General features: G+C 40.4%; 1 protein-coding gene across 9 annotated transcripts in view; it reads right to left on the bottom strand.

Moving 5' to 3' along the window:
* LOC105488361 (AGBL carboxypeptidase 1) overlaps positions 1-23286 on the bottom strand; it is a 958121-nt gene that overhangs the window by 740857 nt on the left and 193978 nt on the right. For all 9 annotated transcript variants that reach the window (XM_071100734.1, XM_071100736.1, XM_071100739.1 and 6 more), the window contains 8 exons: positions 23126-23193; positions 18273-18389; positions 16308-16888; positions 14718-14801; positions 14092-14178; positions 11115-11263; positions 9484-9571; positions 1411-1555 (listed from right to left, as the gene is read on the bottom strand). In XM_071100734.1, coding sequence (XP_070956835.1) covers positions 1411-1555; positions 9484-9571; positions 11115-11263; positions 14092-14178; positions 14718-14801; positions 16308-16888; positions 18273-18389; positions 23126-23193 — 1319 coding nt within the window. The remainder of the gene's footprint in view (positions 1-1410; positions 1556-9483; positions 9572-11114; positions 11264-14091; positions 14179-14717; positions 14802-16307; positions 16889-18272; positions 18390-23125; positions 23194-23286) is intronic.

The raw sequence follows: 23286 nt of genomic DNA on the forward strand, positions 1-23286 counted from the left end.
AGACTGGTCTCGAACTCTGGCTCAAGCAATCCTCTCACCATGGCCTCCCAAAGTGCTGAGATTACAGGAGTGAGCCACTGCGCCCAGCCCACAGTAGACTTTTCATGTGCAGCGTTTCACAGGCAAGGCCATAAAAACAACTGTTGAAGGGGGATCATGAATCTTGCCTGTTCTGTGTCCCTAAAGGCAACAAAACATGTTTTATAACAAATGTGGCTTGTTACAGCCTAGCTTGCGATGCACATTACTTGGATTAACTTCTTGAGCTCTCTGAGTGTGATACACAAATAATACTAGTTGTGTATCTTTTGCAATCTGGAAAACAGTAAAAATCTCTCTTTAGGCAAGACAACATATGGAGAAGAGGACAGATGCACTTACATGAAGCAGTGAGCCAAGTGGTGCAAGATATGCCTTCTCTATGCAAAAAATTCCCATTTATACCTGCACATTCCTTTTGAAGGAAAAGATGTTCTTGGTTATTATCTTTTCCAACTCCTTATCACAGCCTTAAAATGAAAATGCTCATCCTTCAGGCTAAGTGATACATATACTCATATAAACACATATGATTATAAATATGCTAATAACATTTTGCATTAACACAGAGGATGAAAGTGCTTTATAGAAGTTACTGGAGCTCATTTATCCTTAGGATATCCACGAAATGGTAGCAGTAAGGGATAGTTTGCCAGCTTTTTCAAATGACAGAAAACTGCATGGTTTAAGCAGTCCATTTGCTCACAATAGTCTTGCGAACTTTTGCAGGGCCTTATGGAACACAGGAATGCTAACTGTGAGTCTGCCCTGACTTCTCCTACTCTCCCTCATAAAAAGATTGTGGTTGTCTGTTGCAATGATCTAGTGTTTTATTCTTACACTTTTCTCTTCCACTCTGGATCCTGCTAGCCACCTCCAGCTCATGGTCATTGGAACCACTGGAGATGCTGGCATGGCTGCTTGCACACAGACTCAGAAGTTTCCCAAGCTCTACCTTCCTGCTTTCTCCATTCCTCTGAATGACTGAATTTTCTTCAGATTTGCATTTCAGTTTACTTGTATGGTCTTGCTTCCCATACAACTCCAACCTACTTCATACTTAACTTGACTTGTTAAACATAAAGTCTCTTAAGAAATGTCCCCATGTCCTGCCCCAACTTGCAGACCACTTGGGCCTTCTGAATGTCACTGATCAAGGCTCAGCCTTGTGCTCTGTCCAGGGAAGGAGATGGGACACATAGAAAGCCACCAAGTCAGTGACAACAAAACCTGGCTCCCTTAGGAAGGCCGTAGTTTCCCTACACCCTCCTCCGCCCCCAATCAGGATGTCAGGGTCTCCAAAACGTTCTCGGGAAAACATCAGAGAGCCCCTTCAGTCCTGCTGGAGTGATACTGTAAAGAGGAAGTTACCATGAGGGCTGTGTAGGTGTAGGGATAGTGGTAGGCCAGGTAGCAGACATCCTCATTGTGTGGGAAGGTGACAGCAAAGGTGAGGGTATAGTAGCACTTCCCAGATGCTCCGCCTGCAGCAGTTGTACTCTGGCGATAATGATTTCTAAAGAGAGAGGAGGAGAAGAGAATAAGGGAGAGGTGGGAGGGGGGTGCAGGGTCACTTAGGGTCCTAGATGCTATAAATCTTGGCGTTATATACTGTATTGGCACAATGGCCTTCACTTGAAACATTTCTGCAGGTGAAACTGAGAAAAGGGAAATGTACAAGTGAACTTACTGCCAGTTCATGAGTCAGTTCAGCAACATATAGCCTGGCCCATCTGCCTCCCAACTGTGCCATATATGCTACCAACCTTTCTTTGCTGTCTGAAAATGAGGGATGTCTAGTCATTGAGCTAGAAAATCGAGGAAAATGTGAACAGTTCTGTTTTTCCTGGGTTTACATTGGAGATATAAACTTTATCATCCAAATTTGGGTTCCCCCAATCCCTGTCTCTCCCCAGACCACATAGGGTACAACTCCTTCCTTTCCCCTCTACCTGCCAAGTAGATTTATCAGCAATCATAGGATATATCGAATTCCAATTCAACATTTAACATATGTTATCTTATGTTATTATTGCAGCAACCCATCGTGTGGCTGACGAAACAAAAGCTTAGAAAAGTTAATTTGCCAAAGGGCTGAAAGCGAAATGGTAGATACAGGACTAAGACCCAGATCTCTCTGGCTACAAAGGCTTTGTTCTTTCCACTGTACAATGCTTTCTTCCCAAAGGAATATATTTGTCACCTCAAATGTGGTTCAGCTTCGTAAGGCTTGAGAGTGCACATTTTCCTTTGTCAAAGATGAAGAACCAATTTTGATACTTCAGAGAACAGTATCAAAGAAAATTGCACCCAGAAGTCCATTCCGAGCAATATTTTCCCCACACACTGCCAATTGATGCTCAGACAGCTGCGCAGGCTTTCCTGAGAAATGTTATCATCAAGGCTGCATTATAATGCAAAATACACCCGGACACCAAGAGATGTAATTCCACCTTTGAACATTTACAACGTTGGCTTACTAGTCCATTGTGCTTTTGGTTTTATTGGGGGAAAGGGAAGGGGAAGGGAAGAAATAGTAGGTAATTATTCTTGTGTGTTCTTGAAAAATATAAAAAACATAGGTTATTCTTTACTACTTTTTTGCTACCTTCATGCCACTACCTACCTAAGCAAAAAGCAAGCATAGAAGAAAGAGATAGAAAATCTATTATTTTATTTCTCATGGTTTTGTGGCTTTTCAATATTTATACACCTAGGAATGGGACTAGGGCAAGCTGGTAGCCCACTGACTATGGCCTGATACCTTTATCTTGAATCAGCTTCTGTCAACATAGCAACCTAGAGCCTTGGTCATGCTAGGGAAAGGAGGGTACCCTGTAACAACGTCAGCCCCAAGTCGCTGTCACACCCAGGTTTTTGGCATTGTATTAATAGAATCCATTTCCTTTGTGCCTACAGAAATAGAAATTCCAAAAGAGTGTCTTCCCACATGGTGTGATATGGATCGCAATGCTTAATTGAGTCTACTTTGCCAGATTGCCCCAAAGTTCTGAAGCTTCTCCAAAAGCTATGATTCTGGTTATTAGAAAGTATGTAAAGAAGCAGATGGTAGCTCAGAAAGCATGCAAGTTACATATGCTCTACCTCTTATTTGCTTTCTGATTTCCCTTGTAAAGCCTCCATGCAAACATACACTCAGTTTACACCTTGCTGAACAAAATGCTAGTCAATTACTCCTCTTTACAGGAAACAGCAGTTGAAATCAAATGAGCCAGGGATAACCAATCAAAGGGTGGAAGAGTGCTTCACTTGTAAGCATATATGTGTGGGTGCACACACAGATGTGCACGTATTCATGAATGTAAAGGCAGATGGAAACACGCACATTGTGCTTCACTGTCCCCAGTTCTTCGCCTGCAAACAGTGGAGACAGAGCCTGTATCTTGACTCAAGAATAATAGGTGTCCCTAAGGGCCAGTAGGGTTGGTCTTATTTGGCATGGGCCTTGCTTCTTTTTAGGTTCCCCACTGCAATATTAGTACACTAAAGTCATATCACAAGCCCATTTAGCCTGTGCAAACTCAACCTCACCACATTCAACCACAGGAGAGACCAAGAAAGACAGAGAAAAAAAAAAATCCATGTATTTATCTCTATGTCTTTCCCTCATTCAGACCAAATCTGGACTCCAAGGAAAGAATAGCTGCAGTGAAATGGAAAGAGAAATAAAATGGGCTAATCATTAGCTCTTGAGCTTCCATGGGCTCAAGATTTAAGGGAAGTGTAAGGAATTCAAATGGTAGATTTGATTATGTCAAATCTGCCTTCTCACACCACCAACATACATACACATACACACAGTCTCCCTCTCTCTCTCTTTCCCTCACCTAACACACTACCCCCCACAGCTTGGTGATGTTAGATTCTCCTGATCAAGACTAAAGGCTCTCCACCGACAAGCCAGTCTTCTCCAGGATGGTTACACACTGCTGGAATTCCAAAAACAAAAATATTATTAACACCTTATTTAGAATGACTTTCAGCTAAAGGAAATTCAGTTACAACCTTCGCCTGGGGTCTAAACTCTGGCTGAACCTAAAGCAAATGTCAGGCATCCCCACCGGAGTCTCCTGGCAGCCCCCTTGTAGCAGGAGTTGTCCAGGAGATGACTCTACTTCCAGCATACCTTCCTCTGCAGAGGCCTTTAAACTTTCCCAAGATCATCTTCTTCAAAGCCAAGTGTTTGATAAATCTCTAAAGTGAAACATCTGGCTTGCTACAGTTCAGTTCATCCATGATAAACTGAGATCCCATCAACAAGCTCTTTTCTTTTCCCAGTTATGATGTGGACATATCAAGTGATGTTTGCAAGAAGCAATGTACATCCTTCCTATGTTAAATTGTTCCCATGTTCTTGCTTTATATGAAAAGCCCTTTCCATCTTCCTTATTTAGCTAAGTCTCCTTCATCCTTCAAGATTTAACTCAAGTGTTTCCTCTTTCAGGAAGCCTTCCTTGATAGCCCCCTTATCACTCCTATTCTCATGGCCAATACTTTGTGGCAAGAACCATGCTTATTCATCTGTTTATCTTTATGCTTCCCACATTGCCTGGACATAGCAGCTGTTCAGTTAAAGTTTGTATAATAAGTGGACCCAAGACGCCAGGAGTAATAATTAGGTTGCTCAATGTATTTTATCTCCAATCCTAATGACACCCTTTCAAGGTGAGTATTATTACACACATTCAACAGATGGGAATTAAGGCTCACAGAGGTTAAGTGTCTAGAGCAATTGCACACAACAAGTATAGTAAACAGGATTTAATCCCAGTTGTAGGCTTAGCTCAAAAACTAATTTTTTTTTATTATATCACCTGCTTGTTAGGAATGGATAAAAAATGACAAGATGTCTTATGCCCAGTGTGGCAAGTAAGAATCTGAGGTTTTTATCTTCATAAATCAGAGCTGCCTATGAACTTACAGTCCAAAATAACAGAAAAAAAAGGAAAATAATCCAGCTGAGAGTTAATATGATCCATATACTATGACTTTTATATCATTGATATTTGATGCCACTAAGAAGATGTTTTTACTAATTATTTAAAATAATTGCTAGCATTCATTGAACACCTACTATGCACCAGACACTGTTCTAACCTTTACACATGTTTTATCTCACGTCATTTTATCTTCAGAACACTTCTATTAGGTAGATACCATTATTATCCCATTTTAAGATGAAGAATCTGAGGTTGAAAGAAGTTGGTATAATTTGCCCAAGGTCACGCCATTAATGAGTGGGAAGTCTGAGTCAAAGAACTTCCTCTCCTCAAGCTGTTCATCTAGATGGAGAAGCAGCCTGGTGAAAATCAGAAGTGATCTTGAAGATTAGCTGGATTCTATTGGTCATCTGGGGTCAAAGATGACCTGGGCTGGGTACATCCAGCAACTTCACAGCTAAAAGGCTTTTTGTTTGCTTTTCTGTTCCCTGAACCATTTATCTTTGGAAGGATCTGTACTTTTATAATCATAAAGACTTCAATGAAGCAAGGAGCAAGTACACGAAGGCATAGTTATGAACTCAGGTTATTTCCATTTGTATTTAAAAATATGCTGGAAAGTCATTGTTTCTTTTAGGCAGGGTGCATAAAATAAGCAAATGCCATGATGGAGAATGGATTAGATAATCTTATAATGACAATGGCTCTGTTCAACGAGCGTGCATCATTTCACTTAACAGGATCTAATAAGGCAGAGCAGTGAAGTTGCCAGGCTTCCCTGTGTCTGCAGCATTTCTAATATTCTATATAACACCAAATCTCTCTCCTGAGATCCCGTGGAAGGATGCATGATGGCAGAGCTCTTGTATGACATTCATCTTCATGAGTGAGCTGTTCCATCTCCTCTCATGAGCAGAGATAAATGTCAGAAGAGATCAGCCGTTGTGTATTACATGGCCACTCTAAGCGCACAGCTTCCCTCCCTCTGCCCTTCAGCACCAAAATTACTTTAGACCAGAGCAGGGAAAGAATTCAAAAAGGTGTGTGGCTGTGCACATCAGAGGAAGAAGCAGACCACAGGGAACTAAATAAAAGAGAAACTAAAAGGGCCCTTACTTACTTTTACTAGAGGCAGGGAAAAACGAATCTGCCCATTTCTGTTCCTCCCTCTCGAGGGGCATTTTTTATTTTCCAGCCTAGTGGTCTTCAAGGTGGGGAAGAGCAAGGGGTGGAACAGAAGGGGTGGGAGGTGCTCCATGGGAGGGGCAGAGTGATCAACTGACCACAGGCAGAAAATATTAGAATTTCTCCTCAAAATGATTATTACCTAGATAGTAAGAAAGAAATTAAGTCGTCTACTGTTTAATATGGGGATTGGCATAGCTGTCTCAATGTCAACCTAATGTGTCAAACCAGATGATGGTGCAGCAATCATATCCACTCATCACTGTTGTATTCCAGGTCTGGAGTATGAAAAACACATTATATCTGCTTCTACGGTTTTTACATGTTAGTTAAGCATTGATTGTTGCGTAGGAGAGGTCTCCAAAGGGAGAAGTGGGAACAACTAGCTCCCTTCCTTTTTCTTTTGCTTTTAGCTTCCGGCAAGGTATTTAAGTCTACGGAAGCATACTTTGATTTACAGATTGTATTGCCTAAATTAAACTAAACCTCACAAAATAGACAATTACTTTTTAAAAGAAAATCTTCTTAGAAGCCATCTATTGACGTTAAAATTAAATTGCAATCAAAATGACCAGAAAATGGCAGAATGGACATGGCCTACCCCTTATCCTTAATATTAGGTCTTTCTCAGTAATTCTCATTTTTGTTAAAATAATCTAATCAGATCTAGAAAGTTAAACAAAATTTCTCAAAATTACCAAAAAGACTACTTATAACTACACCTAATGGTAAACTCCATGGCAAAATTCTAGTGTGCCCTAAGCTATAAATAGCATAAAGATGTAACAATTAGGTAGCTATAAACTATTATTTGTTTCATCTTTCTCTCCTAATTTAAAAGTCTTCATTTTTTGCATGGTTTCTTATATGCATAATATGTTAGTATAGTAACGCATATATACTTTTTTAAATGTATAAACTAATCTAGTAAGAACACATACAAATATATCTTATTGCTTAGTGGCATATTGTCAAAATAGTTTGGAGACTTTTCATTTTATGACAATTGGCCCTCCAGAGTAGTCAGCCCACATCCTCAACTGCTCATCATTGCTGTCAACTTCAACTTCTGAAGGAAAATGCAAATGCAAATCCCATTTCTTCTGAATCTCCTTTTTCCTTTCACCCTTCTAGAAACATACTCAGGTACCGCGGCTCACAGTTGTCCCCACAATGAGCACCCTGGCATCCTCTTAAAACATGGCACCAAATCTGGGACTTTAACAGCACAACAGAAATAGAGCAGAGTTTCTAAAGATATATGGGAGATAAGGAAATAGGGAAGTAAAGTTCTCCCAAATTAATATACCAGAAATAATAAAGGCAGAAGAGAAGCAAAGAACTCTTGTAAAGCAAATCAACTCAAAGATCAGGATGGGTAAATAGGGAGAGAAATATTGTATAATCTAACACATCATTTTACAATTGAGAGAGGTGTTCTAATTTGTGGGTGAATAGAGATTACACATATCTATCCTGTTGTTACATCATATTATTGGGAATATGTTAACACAACGTGGTGAATAATTATAAAACAAACTACATTACAATGTAGCAATCTTATCCATTCATCTCAGCTGTATTCATGGCTGGAATATGAAAAATTAATTACATTATACATTCATGGTTTTTTCTTATCCCTCTGTTGCTCTTTAATCATATAATAATTGTCTTGCTAATAGCTCTAAAAGCTATCAGAATTGGTTCTCCTTAGGTCAAGGCTGTGCTTTTGAAAGTGTGACTTCTTCCTTCTTTTGGGAAATACGTGGTCCCCTTAGCCTTCTTATTCCCCAATTCCAAGAGGAGCATCCTCCAACGGGACATTTAGACATCCCATTAGGAAATAATGCAAAATGTTATGTTTGTCCAATCTGTTACTAACTTTCAGGTCCAAGCCAGCTCTAAGCTGGGTCTTTCACATTTACTGAGAATAACTAGTTTCAGAGAAAACTAAAACTCATGCTTGACACACCAAGGTCCAAAAGTAGATTTTCGTATTTTTTTTTTTTCTGCAGTTGCAGACTATCACCTTGAGGCGATGTTTAATCTAAATCTCTCTGAACTATAAGAAAGGCCCTGAGAGTCTTAAGATAGGTGAGCCAGACAGTAGTTGCCATTTAGGTGAATGGAAAACCAACAAAGTCATAATATTGTGCAATTTTTCTAAAGGATATAAAAAATCCTCTTTAGATTCATATCCTAATAGATCAGGGATTGAATACCTCCAACTCTTTTATTACGGACTGCTAGTCAGCCTGGCTCTGTGTCTTGTAGACTACCATTATCTCCATGGTGATTTTTGCCTTTGTATCTGATACAGCAACAAGATTCTTGACCTTTCCCATCTATCAATACTCCTATCCTCAAAGTCTCAAAAGCCAAGAGGCACAAGGGCATATACTCTGTTTCCTTTCCATAGTGACAACTATCCTAAACTCCAGAATGTCTGATCATACTTTTTTAGATGGCTCTAGTAATTTCAGAAAGAGATGAAACTTACTTTATTTAAGAAAGTAAGTACTAGCCTCTCAGTTTTTATAAGAAATTAGCACTGAACTAATAATTATATATATATACACATATATATATATATATTCTTCCTCTCATAGCAATTCCTATCCTTATTTTCTTATAAATTTGAATTTTATTTTTCATCTCAAGAAAATATACACATAAGCAATCTAGATGTCTGGAATGCATTTCTTTCATCAAAATATATGGACAATTTAAAGTTCATTGTAACTTTGCAGGATAAACTGATGAAACTGGAGACTGATCAAGGATTAAAGGTGAATTTTGAAACTCCTCCCTCTTTTATTTTTTTCCACAAAATTACCTTGCTATGGGGAGGAGTTACATATGTGTAACTGTCACATATTCAGCCTCCTGTACTTTGGAAAACTAAACCACGGGGTGGATAGAAACAGGATAGAACATCTCAGACATTTCACTCTCTGGGTTCAGCAGAAATAAGTAAAGAACTAAGGCTTGACACACTAATCACAGGTAGAATCTCTACGACTTCTAATATCTGACAACAAGATTTAAAAGTTTTAATGTGTTTAAATGAAGATAAACTCTTTCAGCAAATCAAAAGGTATTTCTCGAGGTCTACTGTGGGTGCCAGTGAATATGCTTATACCTCTGAAGAGCAGGACATTGGCCATTAGGACAGAGTGACAAAAAATTTATCAGACAAGCACAGACTGCTAATGTTTCTAAGATCAATGTGGAAAAGTGGGAAATTGAGAGAAAATTACAGGACAGAGAAAAGGAAGCTAATAGCGCTCTAACTTACTTGTAGTAACATATTTCATAGCCTGTCCGTATCCAGGTAGGTCTGCCAAGAAGGGCCTCCTTCACGGAATACAGGGTGGGCTGCATCCCTACACAAAATCAGGAAAGGAATTAATCTTTACATGAGGGAAAGAGAGTTGTTCTGCACCAAATAATGATCCTCAAAGATACATAGGTCTTAATCCCTGGAAACTGTGACTGTTAACCGTATATGGCCAAAGAGACTTTGCAGATATGATTAAGTTAAGGATCTTGAGATGGGGTGATTATCCTGGTGAGCCCTAAATGCAATCATAAATATCCTTATGAGAGGGAGGCAGAGGGAGGTTTGACTATAGAAGAGATGCAATGTGGCCAGGCATGGTGGCTCATGCCTGCAATCCCAGCACTTTGGGAGGCTGAAGCTGGCAAATCACGAGGTCAGGAGATTGAGACCATCCTGGCTAGCATGGTGAAACCCCATCTCTACTAAAAATACAAAAAATTAGCTGGGCATGGTGGCATGCACCTGTAGTCCCAGCTACTTGAGTGGCTGAGGCAGGAGAATTGCTTGAACCTGGGATGCAGAGGTTGCAGTGAGCAGAAATTGCACCACTGCATTCCAGCCTAGGTGACAGAGCTAGACGCTGTCTCACAAAAATAAAAAATTTTAAAAAAAAGAGAGATGCAATGTGACTGAAGTAGAGAGAGATTTGAGGATGCAACACTACTAGCTTTGAGGATGCAAGAATGGGCCATCAGCCAAGGAATGCAGGGAATGTTACTCTAGAAGCTGGCAAAGGAAAGAAAATGGAGTTTCCCCTGGAATCTCTAGAGGAAACATGGTTCTCCCAACAGCTTGACTTCAGCTCAGAGAAACTGATTTTGGACTTCTGAACCCCAGAACTGTAAGAGAACAGACCTGTCTTGTTTTAAATCACCGAGTTTGTGACAATTTGTTACAACAGCCATACAAAGTGAATATAAATATCAAGGTTCCCATATTTTCTCTTCTCATACCCACAAGAATCTGTTTAGTCACTACAAAATAGAGGCAGTATCCTGCACTTGGCCCTAGACACTGGGAATACTTATTCCTCCTTCAAAGTCACCCAGTAAATTAGTATATGATGCAGAAATTGTATGCAGAATTTCCACTCCTTGAAACATTCAAAATAAATACAGGCTGCTCATCAGCCTTTCTCTCTTGAATATCTCCTCCAAAATGGCCACGGGCATTCGGGAGAATTTCAACTTCCTCAAGAGCTTTCTAAGAATGTCAATCAGTATTGTGCAATTGAATTTTGTTATTCCTCTATCTTGAAGGAAAAAAAGCAGGTCAAAGCATTTGCTCCTATGGGACTTAGGAGATGGAGAGAAGGAATAAATGAGAGGGCTTACCAACCTCAAAAGATTCAAGATAGAGTGAGGGAATCCAGAAGAAGTGGATGTCATGTGTGGCAGAGTGAGGATGCCCAGCCTCCCCTCTAAAGTAGCAATGTGCCACTGAGGGCCACTGCCTGCCTTGCTGCACCTGGCAACCCAAAACTCCACCCAACTTCAAACCCTCTGAACCCAAGCAAGGCTGTTTGAATCCAAACAGTCAAGAAATGTCATTCCTGGCATGTTCCAGAAAGCCCCTAGAGTTCATACCATAATTAAACTGGCTGTTGGGCTTCTCGCAGTTGATGATGTTGAAGTGGTAAGGGACGGCCGCCTGCATACCGCTCACTTTGAAATAGAACCACTGCTGGTGCTGGGTGCTGTTTACATCCACGTTGACCAGCAAGTCATACTCAAACCTGCAGATCAGAAGCAAGACTGGAGGGTTATCTGGAAAGCCTTTAAGGTAAACTTCAGATACTGAGAATCTACATGTTTCAGTTTCTGGGTTATAGATCTAAGACCCAGGATCTCAGCTTGCTGGTAAGTTATACTTATCATCCTGATACCACAATATTGGGTACAGATTTTGGAAATTCATGGAGGTGAGAAGGCTTCCTAGTATTATAAGAGTCAATTATGCAATAGTGCATATTTTTAATTTTTTAAATTATTATAGATACACAATAGTTGTATTTATTTATGGGGTACATGTGATATTTTGACACAATAATACAATGTGTAATGATCAAATCAGGGTAATTGAAATATCTATCATCTAAGCATTTAACACTTTTTTGTGTTAAGAAATTCCAGTTCTAGTCTTTTTACTATTTTGAAATATTAGCATATCTTTTTATTAAACTATAATGAAGTTTTTATCTAGCTAGAAAAAATGCAAATGTGTTATATACCAGAGAAAATTCAACCACATCTGGTTTGGATATGCCATTACTATTTGATGATCAACATTATTTTGAGCCTCAATTTCCACATATGGAAAATGGAAGTGTCTAAACCTGTAGTGCTGTTTATAAAAATCAAATAACCTAGTAAATATAAATCCCCCAACAAAACAACAAACATGAATTAGGCTAGCGATGCAGGGGTTGTTTCATTTTCATTGTGATATAACTCCCATGCTATAAAATACACACATCTTAAATATACAGCTCAATGAATCTATCTACATCTGAAATCACTTGTGTGACTACTACCCAGATATAGGACATTTCCAGCACCCCAGGAGGCCCTCAGCAATCCTCTCCCCATCACTATATCTCCAAAGGTTATTATTTTTCTGATCTCTAGCAACAGAACTAGCAATGCAGTTTTGACTTAAACATTATCAGGATATTTTATTTTAAAAAATATTGTTTCATCCTCTTGGTATTCTCTTTGAGTTGCTTTTATGAAAAGTAAAATGTTTTTGTCCCAATCCATTCATACTCTCCCACACCGGACCCCTGGTAAATGGCATTGTATGAGATTTATGAAAGGCTAGAGCTTGGTATAAGACAGATGAGAGCAGAGTAGAGCTCTCTGATGGAGTCCAGTCCTCACACTGTTGCTGTGGGCACGACACTCTAACCACTGGGCTCACCATACAACACATGATGTGTAACCCATGGAGTGGCACTCACAAGAACAATTCTGGAAAGGCTATGACCCTCAAATTGTCTGCTATTCCCACAGTGCTCTCTCCAAAAAGTAATCATAAAAATTCCTTACCCAATAGTAGGTTTGTTTACTGTTACTTGACTCTATTACCCTGACCATAACTGATGAGTTTAGGATTTTATACTCTGGTCCAAGGGAAATGGATAGAGAAAAAGACCTGAGCTGGGCCAGTAGCTTAGCCACATCCTGATCTGATAACTGTTCCACCAGGAGACTCATAATCAGGTCTCCTCTCCTGGATCCTTTGAATGTGATATCTGGAGAGAAGAAATAGTAAAAGCAGGAGCCACAGGAAGAAGTGGAAACTAAGCCAACAACACAAAGAAGGCTGATAAACAGTCTTGACATGATTGTCTTTCCTGTCTTCAGCCTGATTAGTTAAACTCATCTCTGTTTTATATGTTGGGCTTCCTTGAAACATTTTATGTGCAAAAAAAAGATCACCCTTCACCTCCCCCAAAAAGGAAAAACTTCAAAAATGAATCCTCAGGTGGATATAAAAGAGGTCTCAGCTATACTGAATTCCAAGCTCCAACCATGATGAATATGCATCCCTGAGTAAGAACGGATGTTGACTAAGGGCTGATCATGTACCAGGTACTACTCTAAGAGCTTTAAGTGTATTAGTCAGCTCTCATGAAATCCCTAAGAAGTAGGTGCAATTATTGTTCTCATTTTGTGAGTGAGGAAATAAAGGCATGGAGTGAGTTAGGAAACTTGCTCAGTCTCCTGGTTGGAAGGTGACGAATCTACCCTGGCACTCTGATTCTGATGTCTGTCTATGGCCACCACACCATTATCTGTTCTGGACTGTTTTTTCAGAAGTTCACCTATAGAAGATGAATCATATATCTTGCCTTTTGGTACAAGGGAAATATATCCACATTGCTATAATCGAAAGAATTTTAACATAGGGAGAACTGCAGTCTCTTCTGACACTGAAAAAGAAGTAAAACTCATGTGTGTTTTATTTCCTTTCTTTTAGTTTGTACAGCCCTAGACTTTCCTTGGCTAGGATATCCTTTTCTACTGAGAGCTCATCTGTAGGTTCTGCTAGAGAGGCATGGTACTGCATCTTCCCTTGAATGCAGGCTGGTTCACCTCTCTCTGGGAAGCTCATGATTTTTGCCACCTAAGTACACAGGAATGAGAGCAACAGGCATGGAGAAGTGGAGAAATAGCAAGCCCATGTACTCTTCCGGGTCAGCAGAATCAGCCTTGGCATCAAAGTATAAACATCCCAGTCAAAGTGCTCTCACACCCAAATATGGACCCATTATTTGAAACACAAGACACATTAGTAACAGTTCATCTCTACTGAATGGCTCACTTAGCTATGGTATCAGTGAGTTCCCTAGTGGTGTACTGGTAAATGTTTAACAAATGACTCCCTGAGAGGAAAAGCCTTCCCTTGTACTGTTTGCCAATTTTTAAGGTATAAATACTCCCACCATGACTGATTTCAAGTCACCAATGTGAGGTCACTGAACAGAGCATGGAGAAGAGACAATCACAGCTTGCTCTTACGAACTGCCAGGAGATACCCACTGTGGTTTTCCTTACTTACTCACGCACTTGGATGGCTTTGCGAAGATTTCCTGACTCAAATTTAGAGAAGAACTGTAAACAATTGGAAGCATTGTCTTGCAAAGGCCTACAATGAAATAAGGAACATGTGAACATATGTGTTATCACTACTCTTTGAAAACTGTGATGATTCTTTTTTTTTTTCATTATTTATTATTATTTTTGAGACGGAGCCTTACTCTGTCATCCAGGCTGGAGTGTGGTGGCGCCATCTCGGCTCACTGCAACCTCCGCCTCCCAGGTTCAAGCAGTTCTCCTGCCTCAGTCTCCCGAGTAGCTGGGGCTACTGGCACCCACCACCATGCCCAGCTAATTTTTTGTATTTTTAGTACAGACAGGGTTTCACAGTGTTAGCTAGGATGGTCTTGGTCCTGAACTCATGATCCGCCTGCCTCAACCTCCCAAAGTGCTGGGATTATAGGTGTGAGACACCACGCCTGGCCAATGATTCTTAAAGGTAAACTTTTTCTTATAGATCTTTAATCTGAATTTTCATCATGCTATTTTAGGAGGAGGAGTGGATTATTAACAGGAAACATGTCTATTCTCATGCCATTAACAGAATTCTTCATGCCCCGCATTCCTCGGATGCACAAGACTACCTACCAAGGCTCATCTAAACTGAAGACAACTTTATTTATAACATCACTTGGCTGGATGAGCCTTCGAATATCCTCAAATATCCTGATCCTGAAAAAGAAAATTGAAAACATTTTAAGGGTCAGCCTTCTCTCCCTAGCTCACTCATCCTATGATCTCCTGGGAAGAACTTTGGAGGTCATCAGAGAAATATGAAAGCACAGAGAAGTTTAATAACACCTCAACCTTGAGCTCAGAGAGTGGAAATAGCCCTGCCCTCCTTCTTTCTCTTTCTTTATCAAAAAATAAACTGCATGAGAAGTAGGAATGTAGGAAGTAGTGATGTTAGATTTCAGTTAGAGAATTCTTGGCTTGAAGAATTTTATCAAAAGCACTTGTGTTGGGGGACTTTGGAACTTTTCTAGCTGTGGGAATAAGAGGGTAGTTTGCACTGAGAAAGTTTTGAGGAAGACATTAGGACTATTAGCTGCCAGCATCTTCAAGGTTTGGTAGGCTCTGATAAGCCTGTGTGCCCTTGTATAATTTATATTCCTTGGGCTCTGCCTGCTCCAGTAGGCTAAGGTCAGTCTTCTAAGAAACACCAAAATCTGGGATATTTAACTAAGAAAGAGAAAGAAAGCTTAGGAGGTCTTTCAGATTACCTTCCTGAATTTCCAGTCCAGTTCACAGGGGAGGTGTGAGAGAAGGGTGAAGAAAAGTAGACGTGAGGCCTGGACTCAGAGGCAAGATGTCCTATGCAGGGATAAGATGGTGCTAGAACAGCCCTTGTGATCTGTTTCTCAAAAACATGAGCAAGACAGATAAAGGCAGGGGGTAGGGTTGGATATGTCAGCCAGGACCCCAGGTGGGAGCAGTTTGGGGGATTTACCATCAAGAGAATAATTTACCAATGATGTGGATAATAAGAAAACTTTCTGGTCTGCCCACTTTGCTCCACTGACTTGGTATGTGCATAAAGTTTTTTTCAAGAAAAATAATGTTTTCTTTGCCTTTAGCAGTTTTCATTTTAATCTCAATATGCTGAGCCATGGGCAAAGCTCCCTTTCCTGCCTTCTGGGAATAATCTATCATCCAGTGTTTCTTCCCTGGAGAATGTCTTTTCCATCCCCTCCTCTGTGAAGCAGCAAAACTATTCTCTGAACTAAGCCAGGGTTTATAATACCTGGGGCTCCTCCTTTCTATTAGCAAGATATCCCATACCAATTTGTAGGAAGCAAGAAAAGAGATCCCAAATAATCAGTTCTTGATTTTTCTGAAAACCTACTTTTGAGGAAGGAGCCCAGTATTTGGGGAAACTAGATGATCTTTCTTTGTGATAGTGGTTTGCAATGGAGATAGGATAAGGAGTTGTATTAGAATTACTCAAGGAATTTTTCATCAGAAAATACATCCCTACAACTACCCCATACTTGATTGTGAAATGTCCTTGCAGGAAGGGAAGTTAGTATGTTTGGTCAGTTTGCCAACAGGCTTTAACATGTTCCTGATTAATGCTCACTTGTCTGTAGATAGTAGAATTATCTGTACAAACCATTTACTTATAAAATTATCAAAGAACAGAAAAAAAAAGAGCTGCCAAGTCAGTAGCGCCATCACCTTTGGACTCCACATTTGCGTTCCAACATAGGCTGAGTGGTGGAAGGGGGACAGTGTCCCCAGACATCAGGAAATGCCACCATCTTGAAGTCCACCACAGAGCTGGTTCTTCTGGCTTTGGCCATATAAAGATAGGGATCGTGGAAAGGGACACACTTCAGATGTGTCTGCAGAAGCTTATCTATTACTTCAACAGCCTCTCCAGTCCTAGTGGAATTAGAAAAGGAGGCACTCATCCTTGGGCAGAAAATTGCATCTATGTCCCAGGCATCTGCTTTCAGGGAAGCCTGAATGTCAGGGATTTCACTTCCAGAAGAATCTCTCCCGAGACTATTGGATTGCACATTTTGGTACGGGTTCACTCCAGGCTTTCTTTTGGAGCCTAGATGCACAGTGGACCTTTGTGTCTTCACCATGCACAGAAGGGAACTCCGGACAGAGTCTTCCCTTTCTTGTCCACAGGAGCTTTGGTCCTTGTTGTAGCAGTGCTGCTTTGAGGAGGCAGCAGTCAGAATGTGGTGGTGATTCGCATACTGAGTCTTCTCAGAGTTCAAATCACCTCCAGGTTTGGACTCCAGTTCCTTCATGTTCAAAATGGAATAGAATATGTTAGTGTGTCCTTCCAGGTAGAGAATACAATTTGATCCCTGTCCTTACTCTCTGGGCACAGAGTTAAGCATAAATCCTATGAATCTGGAAGCTTTCTCCAAGGTCAACTAAGAAAGACTAACCTTCAAGAGTCAAATAAATGACAGAATCATAGAAACTCATGTTTGGAAGGGCCTTTTGGTGGCTCTAGTCCAACGCTAAACAGTATTAGAATGTCTTCTTCAAGACCCCCACTAAATTACAATCTGGTTGAAAAACCGTATTTATGGGGGCCTCACTGCATCCCAAGGCAGTGCCTTTCACTTTAGGATAATTCTGTTTATTTGAAATAAATGTTTATACTAAACTGAAATTTCCTTCCCTGAAACTGTTATAACTGATCGCCTTCTGCTTTCTGAAGTCAAATAGAATGTATTAACTCCCTTCTGTACACGTGACTTAGCTTATACCCTTAGATTCAGCCAAATTCATGATTTATTACTAAGAGTCATAAGGAAATAATGGAGATCAAAAAGCAGGTCTAAAATATTGATGGCAGCAACAGTGGCAGTAGCAACTAGGCACCGAATTAGCATCACCAGGTGTAACATTCCCAATTTGTTTCTACTAACAAAGAAAGCCTGAAGTCAGGATGTTCACCTTCAAAAACCCATCTAGGACAACAGTCCCACTTGGCACGAGAACAATTAAATCATCATGAATTTTTATTTGCTTTTTCAGTGCATGGGGGCAAGGCACCCTGCCCACCAGACAATAGGTAGTGATATGTACCTTCATGCTACAGTCATGCATTACTTAACAATGCAGGATGTTCTGAGAAAGGCATCATCAGGTGATTTCATCATTGTATGAACATCATAGGGTGTGCTTACACAAACTTAGATGGCATAGCCTACTGCAAACCTAGGCTGTATGCTGTAGCTTATTGCTCCTAGGCTACAAATCTGTACAGCATGTTACTGTACTGAACACTGTAGGCAATAGGAACACGATGGCATTTATGCGTCTAAACATAAAAAGTTGCAGTGAAAATACAGTCTTATAATCTTATGGGACCATCGTGGAATATGCTGGCTGTCATCAGTGGAAATGTCATTAGGCAGCTCATGACTGTGTATCCATCCTAAGTGTAGGGTGTCAGATTGAAGAACCCTTGCATACATCCTAAATTTTTCCCATTTTTGACACCTTTTCCCATTTTTGTTTAACATTCTGCTCTTCTCTAAGGAAGAGGCCAGAAGCAGATGGCGAATGATGAGCAGTGCTTTCCATCTGGATACCCTGGTTTGGCCTCCCAGGGTCTGCAAAGAATCCATCATGCATCGTCAAAGATCAGAACCACAGCGTATGTCCTACCTCAAAGCTATAGGAGAGCTCAAGACACATCGCCTCATATTGCATCAGTTCCTCTTCAGGTCGGTCAAGACCAGGTTTGGAAGTTAGCTTGTTCACATCTGTTTCCAAGTCATCATCCTACATGGAATAGTCATAGAAGAGATTACAATCAGGAAATCCACCATGAGAAGCATCAAGACAAGATATGTATGTGCTTCTTCAGAATCTTAGGACGTGGTTTTCTTGCCTCCAAATTATAGCACTAGCCTATCCAGTGAAAACTTTGTTATGCTGGATTGTATTTTTAAAATGAAAAGAAAGAAGATAAACAACTTGTCTCAGCATTTATGTCAGTATTTGTCAGCCTTCATCAGAAATAAAAATTTGTATGAGATAAACTACATAATCAATAAAACATATTATAAAAGAAATTCTTTATCTCATTGCTACTATCATCAACATCATTATAATTATTGTCCCTCCTTATCTATCTTTGACATTTAGGTTTAGTCAATCTTTTCACAAACATTTAATCAGTACCAACTGTGAGCAGGTACTCTTCTAGGTACTGAAGTTTCAGTCACAATGGAATAGACAAACATCCATGCTTCCACGGTTATTTGCCTTTTAGCGAGAGAAGAAACACAGTAAAGAAGAAAGCAAACAAATGAATACGTTAATTTCCAACAGTTATAACTCCCTTTGAAATGATAAAAGAGAGTGATGTGACTAAGATTGGGGAATGGGAGGCCGTTTGGATTGGGAGATCTCAGGAGGACTCATAAGGAGGTAATGTTTTAGCTGAGACCTAAATGGCAAAAAAACAAACAAACAAACAAAAAGCCAGCTATGCACAGGCCTAGCAGTAAATTATTAAAGAAGGAAAAACTTCAATTTGCTTACAGAAAGAAGGTGGCTGATGCATACAGAATAAGAGGAAGATTGCAGGAGAAGAGATTTGAGAAGTAGGCAGGAGAGAAATTATATCAATCCTTACAAGACATGGGGAGGAGCTGGTAGTGTCCTACTACATCTTTATCCTTTCGTACATTTAAAAATTTACCAAGGCACCACGAGTCTTTTATTTATTGGATTGAATAATCCCAGGCACTTTATTCTTGATAGATCATCATTTCAAAACAATTTAATGATAATGGTGACTCTCCTCTGAATACTTCTGGGTTTTCCAAGGGTTGTAGGGTCTTACAGAGAAAAGGCACCAGGTATCAACCAGCCTAGTCTCTTCATCTTTCCATATCCTAGATTAAGTTTCCTTAACGAAATAGAGGAAAAAAAAATACCATATGTTTTACAAGTATATTTCATTAGTTAAGGAAAAACCTGGCAGTCCTGAAAGGTTAAATCCAACAAACATAGAAAATAAATGTTTGTATTCCTGATCCAAGGGGAACAAAATGCAATGTTCCAGCTATGTTTCACAGTTTTTCTCCAAACTTCAAATTAAAAGAAAAGTAATTCCCATGAGTTTCATGTAATGATATTTTCAGGTACAGTATACACCATGACTAACTCCATGGCCACCACTCTTGTGCTTTGCAGCTTCATCCATCAATTCCCACTTGTCTCCACCCCCTCCGCTGCAACCTCAGCAATGGCCCAGGGTGGCACTAATGGAACCACTACCTGGAAGGCCATTGGGATGAATGTCCACAACAGCGAGTAAGGTTGTGCTCCAACTGGTGCATCTGAAGGGAGGAGAATCATGCAACCCATGAGCTGTAACCTAATTCATTCCACATGTGACTAGGCAATCCACTTAGCCTTAGAACAGGGGTTAATAAACTATGGCCCACTGGTTGTTTTTGTCAATAAAGTTTTATTGGAACAGAGCCACACCCATTCATTTGGTCATGGCTGTTTTCTCAGTGCAACAGCAAAGTTCAATAGTTGTGACAGAGACCATTTCTGCCTTCAAAGTTCTGGAGCTTAGTCTCTGAGAACCAGGCACTCAGCCAGGTTGCCACCTCCTTTTGTATTTCTTATAAATGGCATTTGTTCTCATCTGGAGGTGGCCAGCTTCTGTGTCCTCACAGCAGCCCAGGCAGTCCTTTACCAACTAGGATTCTGCTACCCACCTAATCCAGGTAATGCTTTCTGGCTCTTGTGCCATAGGTTGGAGCTCTTGGACATTGTCTTTTGGCTGCCTCAAACTTGAGTTCACCACTCCATTGAAGGTGGTGATTTGAACACTTAATAAGGACAAACTCCAAGTTCACTAGACTGCAAACTCTTTGAAGATAAAAACTATGTCTCATCTGTTTGTGCTTCATATTAACATCCCCAAGAATTTAGCATGTTGCATATGGATTATACCCAATAAAGCACCTGAAAGAAATAAAAAATGAAAAAGAAAGGAAAGGAAGGAAGAAGGAAGGGAGAGCTTGTTTATCACCCTCTTCTTCAGAGTTTTGCAGAATCTAATGCTTGTGTACGTGAAGACAGCCCACATCTAATACGTTGACCTTGGCAGTTTTCAATCAAGTCACGGCATCCTACTTTCCACTCTCATAAAAGATCCTCTTAATCATTCCTTCTAAGAGGCTGGTCCCAATTATTACCTAAGATTGTCAAATGGGAAGGCCACTGGTTAAAGGCCTGGGTCAGTGCTGTGGCCAGAAATAAATTATGCCTGACTTCTTGTTCATGCCTCTGGCAGCAAATGCTGCTGGTTTCCCCAGGGAAAATCCAGTTTTCTGGAGCAGTTTCCTTGCTCTTGCTGTGCCTCTGAATCAAGCCCTGACTCTCATGCTCCTCTCCTTCTCTACAACTCATCTTCACGCTGACTTCTCATCTTCTTGCCCTGGCTTGAAGTCTTTTGATGAATAGTTTTCAAGCTCTTACCAATTTGTCTTGTGTTTCTTTGCCAGTTGAGTTTATTTATTTGTTTAGGGTTCTCTCTACCCTACCCCTCCACCCTCTGCAGAGCGTGGGCCAAGGGAAGTATCTGAACGCCCTCCCTCCCATTGTGTGGGAAGTCAGGCACTATCATACACCCAGTCCCTCCCCATCAGATACATGAAGCGAGTGACACTCTGCCTCAGACATTCAGTTATCAAAGAGCAAGCAAGAGGGGAGGGGAAAGTGACATTGATGAATGACTGCAGCAGCACAGTATTATTCAAATAATTCAGCACGTACTCCATAGGCCTGCACCACCAAGCCACAGCAAAGATCCAATTTGCTACTGATGACTTCAGAAATGATTCTATTTATCAACAATACCCAGAGAACACCAGACTGTCAATAGCAGTCTAAACCTACAGATGTAGCTTAAGAAGTAGTCCCTGTATGTCTGCTACTACCATCAGCAAGGTGAGTGATTATCATGATAGAGAACTCAAAAGCCTCTTTCTTTCTAAACAGATAGGAAAGAAGGAGAGAAAGAAAAGGAGGGAAAATTTTTGATTTTTTAAATCTGACTTTCATCCCCAGGAAATGTCATAAAAGGCAGCATTGACTTTAATTTACTGAGTCTTATTTTACAGACGACAAAATTAAGAAACTGTAACTTAAAGGAATTTGTCAAAGTCCATGTCCACCAACAGAAATGGAGAGAGAATTATAATTCACAGACAAATTCTTATTCTAGAGCAGTGATCCTCAACTAGGGGTGATTTTGGCAAGTCTTAGAGATATTTTTGGTTCATACTTGGGGGATAACGAGGTGGGTACTACTGATATCCAGTGGGTAGAGGTCAGGGATGCTGCTAAACATCCTACAATGCACAAGGCAGCCTCCCACAACCAAGAAGTATCCAGTCTAAATGCCAACAGTGCCAAGGTCTTGAAACCTTGTTGTAGAAAAACAGTAGTAAACTACGTCCCACTGCTTATTTTTGAAAATGAAGATTGTTTGGAGGCTGGGCACAATGGCTCATGCCTGTAGTCCCAGCACTTTGGGAGGCTGAGGTGGGCAGATTGCAAGGTCAAGAGTTCGAGATCAGCCTGGCCAATATGGTGAAACCCTGTCTCTACTAAAAATACAAAAATGAGCTGGGTGTGGTGGTAGGCATCTGTAGTCCCAGCTACTCAGGAGGCTGAAGTTGGTGAATTGCTTGGACCCAGGAGGCGGAGGTTGCAGTGAGCCAAGATCGCACCACTGCACTCCAGCCCGGTGACAGAGTGAGACTCCATCTCAAGAACAAACAAACAAACAAACAAACTTCTTGGAACACAGCCATGCCCATTTGTTTACAAATTGTCTATAGCTGTTTTGTGCTACAACGGTAAAGTTGAGCAGTTGTGACAAAGACTGTATGGTCCACAAAGCCTAAAATAATTACTATTGGACCTTTTATAGGAAGTTCACCAACCTCTGTTCTATAGGATAGGCCTTTTTGGGAGGGGGAACCAAAGAGCAACACTTCTCTACTGGCCAGGTTGTGCACTGTGCAACTTAAGGGAAAACAATTCAGAGTCTGATGTCAATGGACTTGTACGATGCAGCAGCCCTGTACAGAAAGGATAAGAAGAGTAACTTATGAAGACAGGTGAGATCTACTAGAAAGCTTCCTGGAAAATTTTTCTAGTGTCTTAAATGATCTTATTAAATATACCAACTCCAAGTATTGTGTACCTAAAGTTCATCTGAATAAAGTATTGGTGTCTTCATAATGTATAGGATAGCCTCTGACTTTACAATGAGACATTGTACCGGACCTACCAAGATGAAAATGACAACTGGGAAATCAATAACAGTAGCTGTCATTTATTGAGCATCACTACCACTGGAGTGGCAGTACTAAAGTCAGTTCTTAAAATTTACACTGGGCTTGGGCAAACATAGGAAGTGATGTTTTTCTGCGCATGATGTGACTATGGACATCATTAGAAGCATGAGCTGGTGTACCTACTTCCACTTTCCCATCTTCAGTATCAGAGTCTTTGTCCACCTCGTCATCGCCGTCATCTTCAAGATCCTCTGGACGGGGAAAAAGAGGTGAAATAAGTGAGGTCTCCTGTTTTTCTGGGATTTAGGATTTAGATGTTCACCACACAGTGGTTCTTTCTTCTT

This window comes from Macaca nemestrina, chromosome 7 (genome assembly GCF_043159975.1).
Source record: "Macaca nemestrina isolate mMacNem1 chromosome 7, mMacNem.hap1, whole genome shotgun sequence".
NCBI classification, from domain to species: Eukaryota; Metazoa; Chordata; class Mammalia; order Primates; family Cercopithecidae; genus Macaca; species Macaca nemestrina.